The sequence below is a fragment of the Vicia villosa genome, linkage group LG2 (assembly GCF_029867415.1).
Source record: "Vicia villosa cultivar HV-30 ecotype Madison, WI linkage group LG2, Vvil1.0, whole genome shotgun sequence".
Lineage (NCBI taxonomy): Eukaryota > Viridiplantae > Streptophyta > Magnoliopsida > Fabales > Fabaceae > Vicia > Vicia villosa.
In genome coordinates, this window is record NC_081181.1 from 3540578 (window position 1) to 3549736 (window position 9159).

Consider the following 9159-nt stretch of genomic DNA (forward strand, 5'->3'; position numbering starts at 1 on the left):
AACCCAACCCAAACGAAGACGTTGATAGTGTTAGGGCAACGGAACAGTAACCAAAGAAGAAGAAGAAAAAATGGCGAGTGGGAAGAAGGGAAAGAGAAAAGGAAGTGATGAAAACGACGACGACAGAACCCAAAAGAAAAACAAAACGACAGAAACAAACGAAGAGCCACTGCGTTTCTTCGTGAACCAATTTCAAGCCGCGAACGGTGTACACCTCTCTTCCATCGAACTCGAATCCCTGAAGGACACAACCATTCTGGAGCTATCAAATTCCCAATCCACAGATACTGATTTAGATGTGAAATTCATGGCGGGTGATGTTAAAGCTTCGTTCGGCGATTCATGGAGAAAGGTTCTCTGTGAAAGTGAACTTGTTGAAGGAAAAATTGCCGCTGGTAGTCCTTCTGTTCTTGTTGTGTCTTACTCTGCTTTGAGATCTATACACCTTTTGAAAGGGTTTCGGTCTGTTACGAAACTGTGTAGTCCTGTTAAGTTGTTCTCTAAGCATATCAAACTTCAAGAACAGGTTAGTGAGTTTCTTCACTGATTATTGTTTCTTATGCTTGTTTGAAATATTAGGTTATTAACTTAGTTTATGTGAAATGATGTACATGTAGTCAATAATCCATGTGTATAGGAGCTTTTTGTATTCATAAAGTTTCGGTGGTGTTTAGTTCTGCGGTGACGAAAAATTGATTTTGCATGAATTGTGAATGAAGTGATTAAGTAAAATTGATTTTGAATGAAGTGCTTAAGTAAAATTGGTTTTGAGTGAATTGATTCAGAAAAATCTCAGCTTCAAAGAGGCTTGGGTCTTAAGAGTGTGCTCCTCTTAAGGTTCTAGGTTCGAATTCCGCTAGGTGAAAACAATTCATGTGTTGGTCCAGTCCATACAGAGCTTTGCTCCGGCTTTAAGCGGGACCCCCGCAAGTAGAGGGTGGGATTGGTTCCCTTGGATTAGTCCAAGGTTGGATACCAAGATTTCAAAAAGAAAAAATTTATGGAGGTCATAATCAATTATAGTTTTGATGATGCGGATACGTTAAAATCAATTCTAGACATTTAAAATTGCTTCTACCTCTTCTAAAATTGAAACAAAACATATACTCTGATCCTTATAGCTTGTACCCCTAGAGAGAAAGGTATTGACTCTTCATTAGCAGTTAGAAGTGATAGATGTTTTAATCAATTGTAGTGCACTTTTTCTCGTTTGATCTGTTTTCTCGGCTTTGCATTGATTTGCATGATGTACTATCGTTGATTTGTATATATTACACTTTGATTTTGCTTTATAATTTATGCAGATTTCTTTGTTGAAAAACCGTGTTAACATTGCTAGCGGCACACCAAGCAGGTTGGTCATCTTATATTCTTTCGTTAAGTAAAATTGTTTTTTCTCATCAACCATGAGATCATATATTTCAGTTTTTTGTTTCTTGGGCGATTAGATTATAGTTATTCTTATACATTACTCTGAATCAAATGCAGGATTAAGAAGCTCATCGACATTGAAGCCTTGGGCCTTTCAAGGTTAAAAGTACTTGTGCTTGATATTCATCCTGATGTGAAGGGCTTTTCCTTGTTTACTCTTCCACAAGTCAGGTAATGTATACTGGTTTCAGTTCTATAAAGCATAACCCTCTTTTCTCTTAAGCTCATAAATTTACATTGAAATTACCACCATTTTTGTGAAGCTAACCTTATTGATGTTGCACAATATATCTGGCTGGCAGAGATGAATTTTGGGACTTGTTCAAGAATTATTTCTATCAACCAATGATTCAAGGTGATCTGCGCATCTGTCTCTACGGTCCATGCAAGCCTGCTGCTGGTTTAAAAAGCAAAAAAGGACCTCCTGTTCGTGATGAATAATGTATGATCGTGATGAAAATCATACTTGTCTTGTTTTAGGGTTGTATACTTGCATTATCTTTAAATACCGTGAGGAAATGACAAATCAAATCGGCTAGTTGATGGGGTGGATGGGATGTTGTTTACACTTAACTAGACTTCTTTAATGGGATTTTCAATCTAGTCTTAGCTATATTATCACAACAGAACACAAGCACACTTACGAGCTGTTACAAACTTTCCTCCAATTTTGTATTCTTTGATAAGGATGCCATTTTCGTGCACAAGTGAGTTAGGTGATGTATCATATGTCACTTTAATCTGTTGTTAGATTGAACAGTTCTACTGCATCTAATAGTAGACTATCAATTTTGTATATTTTCATTCCAAAATTTTAAAGTTGTTATTTATTATTTGTATGTGAACACAACTATCAAATTAAAAGAGGATAATAAAAATAGTGTTAATAGTTAATTGAAATTGTAAGGGAGTAAATACTGTAGGAGTTTAATAATGTCATTTTAGATGTGTTTGGATTCTATGATAAAATTATGTAATTATAATATGAACCTGTACTTTATCAAAATATCACAAATTAGTTAATTAAAATTCAACACAAAAAACAGACCATTATAAATTCTAGAATCCGAATATAGTATTTTCAAAATTTTGAGCTTGCAAAGTAGGAAGAAGAATTTCACATATTTGAAAGAGTTTTTTTTTTTATAGAATTCGGATTATTACTTATTTATGAACCTTAGATAAACTAGTAACAAACCCGTGCAAACGCACGGGTTCTGGTACAGGACGCGCATTTGTTTCAGATGAATATTTTTGAATAAAAAAATATCTGGTACCCGTGAAAAAATAATAATTGAAATGTATAGAAAAATATTTGATATCCGTGAAAAAATAATAGTTGAATGTATAGACAAATGTCTGGTACCCGTAAAAAAATAATAATTGAATGTATAGAAAAATACCTGGTACCCGTGAAAAAATAATAATTGAATGTATAGAAAAATGTCTGGTACCCGTAAAAAAAAATTGAATATATAGAAAAATATCTGGTACCCGTGAAAAAATAATAATTGAATGTATAGAAAAATGTCTAGCACCCGTAAAATCTATTTAAATCAATAATAAATTTTTTCTCGTATACAAATATTATTTTTGCTTAGATAACATTTACAATATTTGGATTAATAGTAAATTTACGTTTATAAAAATATTTAGATCAAAAATAGATTTTTTTCCCGTATAGCATTTTTGAATAAAACATATTTGAATCCTAAATATCATTTTTCGATAAATATATATAGATAAATAATAGATATTTTTTCCCGTATACAAATATTATTTTCGTTTAGATATTATTTACAAAAATATTTGGATCAATAATTTATTAATTTTAAATGAAAGAGATATATCTAAAACAAAATCAAAATTTTTTTACACCAATAATATATATTTCAATTTCTATATATTATCTTAAAAATTATTGTATATTAAATTTAAAATAATTTTAAAAAAAATAGTAGTAACATTAATAGTTAAAAATAACACTTTTTTTATCATATTGTGATTTATACATTATTTTAAATATATTTATATTTATTTTTTAATTTTTAATTTTTTATCAATTGTATTAATATTGAAGTTCATTAGATTTATTCATTATTAAAATTTTATTGAAAAAGAGGTTAAAAAACTGTAATAAAAATGAAATTATAGGAAGAGAAAATTGTATAACAAAAAAGTTTATGTACTAAAAATTTGTATAACAAAAAAGTTTATTCATTATATTTATTCATTAGTAGATGCAGCCCATGTAGCCTTGATTGTAATTTCTTCTACCCACACTCTTTTGAAATGTATTTACTTTATAGTGTTTTTAAACAGACATCCAATTTAATCACACTACAATACCTTTTATATACTACAATACCTTTTATATTACTGAATTCATGATATATTCTTAATACATGACACTATACTCCGATGGACTCTATTCCATCATCAAATATTGAGTCACTTTTTATATACTTTATAATATAATTGATTTTATCATAATTGAGTTTAGCAGAATTAATTTATGTTTGGATACATTTATATAAAAGTGAGTTGAACAAAAAATTTTATTGTAAAAATCATCCAGAATCAATTCTGGAGGCAAAAGCTACAAATTCTAGCTTCACGTAGAATCAATTCTAGAGACAGAATCAATTCTACTTTTTCTTAAACAAACATCTTAAAATCACCTAGAATCAATTCTGCACTTCTAGAATTGTTTTTTACCCTTCCAAAAAGCCAAACACAGAAATACAAAGTCTCTTTGACATTATATTAAAAAGGATACTTATAAACAACACAATAATGATATTGAACAAAAATGAGGTGAAGTAGCAGTCTTTTAAAAAATCGCCTTCATGCTAGTAAATAAAATGTAATTCAAATTAAATATCAATTTTACTTTTCAATTTCAAAATTATTGATGTTTTTTTAATTTCCTCTCTTCAATTATTATTGTGTAAAATAGTTAATAAAGTTTTATTGCTCGATATGAGTTTTATTGCTCCACATGTAACTGAAAATTTTACCCGATACCCCTTAGCATGTGAAAACATAATAGTGCTCATGAGCTCCACATTAGGAGCAGCATGGTGATTTTGAAAAGTGAATGCCAGGCCAGCAAAATGCAAAGCAAGCACAATTCTTAAATACACTTGACTCTATATGTCAATTTCTCAAACAGTTTGCATGCATGCATGAATAACACATTCATGTGTTACTGCAAGAACAAAGAATTTGCTTCCAATTACACAGTTACAGTCATAGCCAATAGTAAGAACCAATCCTAAATAAAAACCTCCAGTTATCTCATTTTTTCAAGTAGTGACTTAATGTAATCCATTAAACATGAGCCAGCTAACAATACATTATGTCGAATAACCCAAAATTTCTAACATATCAAGATAAATAAGCCTTCCAAATCTCCAGTTATGTTTTTCATGAAAACTAATACTTTCCAAGTGATGCATGCCTCAAGTTCTTAGAAACCAACATAGCTATTACAATATGTTGATCCATAAGAAAACTCGTTAAATAAAATGTATCTAGATGAGCACTGATGCTATCACCCTTGGGCCAAATACAAAACTCAGCAGTAGCAACATTTGACATATGAAAACATAGACAAACTAGCAGTGGCTAGAAAAACAAACTTAGGCCAAACTTTACTAGACAGAGAACACTTTTGAAAAATATTAAAATCCTTTACACAACCCTATAGATTGAATTTTTAATGTTCATAGCATCTTCAATCAGGGTCACTCTATCAGCAACACGACCTTGTGTCAAATGGTGCGGTCTAGGGTCGAAAACCAAAGTGGCGGTCAATAAACCCCATGAGATGTGCAAAATCGAACAACAGTAAAAAGTAGATTTGCCAATAAGTTAGGAGAAGAATCTTCTCCTTTGTCAGGATCATGGTTGTGGCTGAGAATGAAAATTTCGGTGGCAGTTGAGAAATGGTGAATCTGAATACTCTCGTAAATGCTTCAGGCGTGCATGTTCTTTCTATCTTTGAAATAGCATCAGGAGGTTTTGGTGGAATTTCGTAATCTGCGTCGTCATGAAAATATCCACTATTAGAACCATCCGCTAGCCACCTTGCTGGGTCAAAATTCATGAAAACCATAGAACTCTGACATGTGAGGATAAATCGGAAAGCTTCGAATCAATGTTGGATGGTATTAAGATCGGAACAAGTGTTTGAGTTGCAGTCGGAGTACTCAAACCAGCATCATCATTTTCCTCAACCAGATGTTCATCGTCAAGGACAAAGGAAGGAACTTCTATCTACTTCATGGGGATGATATAACGTCATCCAGATCCATCGAAACATATTGGAATGATGACTCCTCGTCATCGTCTTCTGGTATTGCGGAATTCAGATCCCCAATAATAGGTGAAGAAAAATGTTGGTTGAAATCACAAATTCCTTCTTCCATCACCAATAATGGTTCATCAATATGTCACCTTGCTGCAATTGTCGGGGGTTGAACTTCAGATCCTCTTCATCATTTGGTAAGGGTAAAATGACCCTCCATACAGGTTTAAATTGTCAAAGAAAATTTGCAGTGAACGCATCCCAAGTCACCCATGGATGGCGTGGATACCATCAGAGCCACCATTTAAATTGAGAATCCTTTTGCATCATTTAGCATTTGATTCTTGAAGTATGACCAAATCTACACATAAAAAACAGACTTTAAATATGATTACAATGGCTCTTCAATGTATAACCAGACACTAAATTCTAAACACACACAAAACAACCCTTAAATATCATTTCAAGTTTAAATGAATCATCAGCACCTTATCCTTCAATGCTAAAAAAGGAAGGAAATAATAGGACTAATCCAAATGGTCCAGTGCTTACAATTTTCATGGAATAAATTGGCGATTCATTCAAAATAATATGTTTAGAAGGCTTACAAAAGAGATGCAGTTCTATTGGAACAAATTATTAACCACTCACAAAACATTAAAGAGTTTAGGGATCATAATCAAAACATTAAACAAGAAATCTTAATCTAATTATGAGAAAGAACAAGAAAATCATCATGTTTGAACCTTCAATTGACGATCCCTGGAAGTGAGATCTATTTTGTGATGAGCAGCTACAAGATACAGAGAGGTTTCAGGCAGAAATAGCAAACTCTGTCTGTATGCAAACGCACCAAAAATTCAAAGCCGAAACTTACGAAATTCACTCATCCATTACATATCACTATTCTACTACATACCAGTGTTCTGGATAGATCCAACTGTCTCCTAATACCACACCTACATGAGAAAAAGTATCCCAAAATCATACAATTTTTCAAGTTACTATGTTCTAAAAATATTTTAATACAAAAGGATCCATCATTTCCTAACTAACAAAGAAAACAACAAGTTAACTAATCCCATCCACAAGACAGTAACCATAATTTTAATAAGCCCAATCTGACATCTGACCCATTCAAGAGAAAACCCTTACCTCCGAGTGAAAGCTTCAATCTCTTGTCTTCAATAACTTTTCATCCTCCATAAAACGGTAACATGCTCCAACTAGATTGTCTTATGTTCTTAATATGTAATATCAAAGCATTGAATGATTAGAACCACATAGTCAAAAAGAAGATTTTAATTTTGATGAACAATCACTGTCAAAAGTTTTATCATCTCAACAAATCACAACCAATAATATATTTAGGCTCCAGAAATAGTTATACTAAAGAAACATTTTTTACTTTGACTATTAATATTAATGAACAAATCACAACCAAATCAATGAAAACAAAATATAACAGCTCCCCTTGGTAGTAAACTGCAGATCAAGGAACCCAACTTGCAGATCATCAACAAGGTTATTTGCTTTGTCCCTAAAGAGATTGTGATGATAACATGCAGCCATTCTTGGAAATCTTCTTCATCTAAGGGTTGTTTTGTGTGTGTTTAGAATTTAGTGTCTGGTTATACACTTAGGGCTTTCTTTTGTTTCTAAATTCTAAACACACACAAAACAACCCTTCAATGAAAAGTTTTGTCTTGAGAAAGCCCTAAGTTCACCTATTTCACTGAGTTTCAGTCCACTAAAAAATAGAAACAAAAGGTAGAATAAATTCAAACTAATTTCATATAAGTTATTATAGGCTGTTTTCAGAAAAACTGATTCCAGTAGTTACACAACAAGATAACCTAACTGCCAAAACCGGATCTCAAACTCCAAAACATTTAATCATGGAAACTCATATAGATAAAAATGTAAAATTAAATAAATAAATAAAAACATAAAAACATTTACAAACATTTGACAATAGATAATCAAAACAAAAATAAGAATAAAGAATCCTTAATAACATACAACTTACCTCCCTATGTTTGATTCAATCGCGATCAAGTCAAAGAACCCAACATATGGATCTACTGGAATTTGGTTATTTTCAAAGCAACACCTAGCTTATGAAACATGGTCATTTCAATAGGGGCGGTGTTGATGGTTGTAGTGAAGGAATGAAGGGAACATCACGAAAGTTTATGGGTGGTGAGAGAGTGAAGGATGTGAGAGAGGGAGCGGCGATGGACCACTGTTTCAGAACCCATCCAACACAACAAAAATAATTAAGATCCGCCCTATAATCCTTGTTCTGATCCATTAAGACCCAAAAAATTCAAATTCACTTGACTTTCGTCGCAGTACAAACCAGAGGTTTTTTTTCCATTGCATACTTGGAAACATATGTCTTATAGTTTTGACTAAATTCCAATTAGTCACGTTCCTTTTTGTTTCTTCGATAACAAGAAGTAAAGCATATGTATAAAAGCATCCAGACTCCTTCCAGTCTATTGAAATTAATCGCGGCTCTAGCTTCCTAATCATTTTGACAGGCAGATAACTGGTTAGCGGGGTCTGTTAGCAGGGTCTTGTTGGTTAGGGGAGTCTTGGTACTGTGTCCTAAAATCTCTTTAGCTCCTTCTGTAAGTCCTCCAGATGCCGATGCAACAACAGTAAACAAACACCCCATGATACACATTCGGTTAGATGCAACAACAGTAAACAAACACCCCATGATACACATTCGGTTAGTTGCCGAAGATTGAGTCACCCAACATAATAATAACAATTATATAACAGATAGTAAGTTTATCACTCTTATGTTTTAAATGCAATTTACATTAATAATAGAAAAGCATGAAGACTAAATCAAGACCAAAGCTATTAGAGCAGGGATCAACAAAACAGATTTGGACCCAAAAAAATAACACTTAAAACAATAAAACCATATACCCTAATCATCCGTTTAGGATCAATCTATAACACAAATACAAAGAAATGGAAACTGTCAAATAATACAAGAAACGTGAAAAATATATCAAGATATTTGGAACACAATAAAACCTATAAACCACATACTCTAAACATGCACTTATTATGATCTTAAACTATAAAATGTACATGTTATAATAGATCCATAACTGCAACACATATTCAAAAAAACAAGAATTATTATTGTAATCGTTTGCTTAGTGCGACCACCGTGTCCACTGAAATAGTAAACACAATGACTCCATCACTAGAATTATATAACTAGTAAAGTTTATCATTCTTAAGTTTTAAATGCAATTTACATTAATAATAGAAAAGCATGAAAATTAAATCAATACCAAAGCTGGTAATTTGTGTATAGGGATGGTTAAACCCAAGTATCAGAGCTTTCTTCCTATCACCAAACATTTTTGTTAGAAAAAAAAAAAAAA

General features: G+C 32.1%; 1 protein-coding gene across 1 annotated transcript; it reads left to right on the forward strand.

The window, feature by feature from the left end:
* LOC131645770 (protein CMS1-like) lies at window positions 1-2325 on the forward strand. The gene is made up of 4 exons (XM_058915983.1): window positions 1-526; window positions 1305-1354; window positions 1489-1602; window positions 1734-2325. Exons 1-4 carry the CDS (start codon window positions 71-73, stop codon window positions 1870-1872), a joined length of 759 nt encoding a protein of 252 aa, XP_058771966.1. The 5' UTR covers window positions 1-70; the 3' UTR covers window positions 1873-2325.
* Window positions 2326-9159: the final 6834 nt, after the last annotated feature.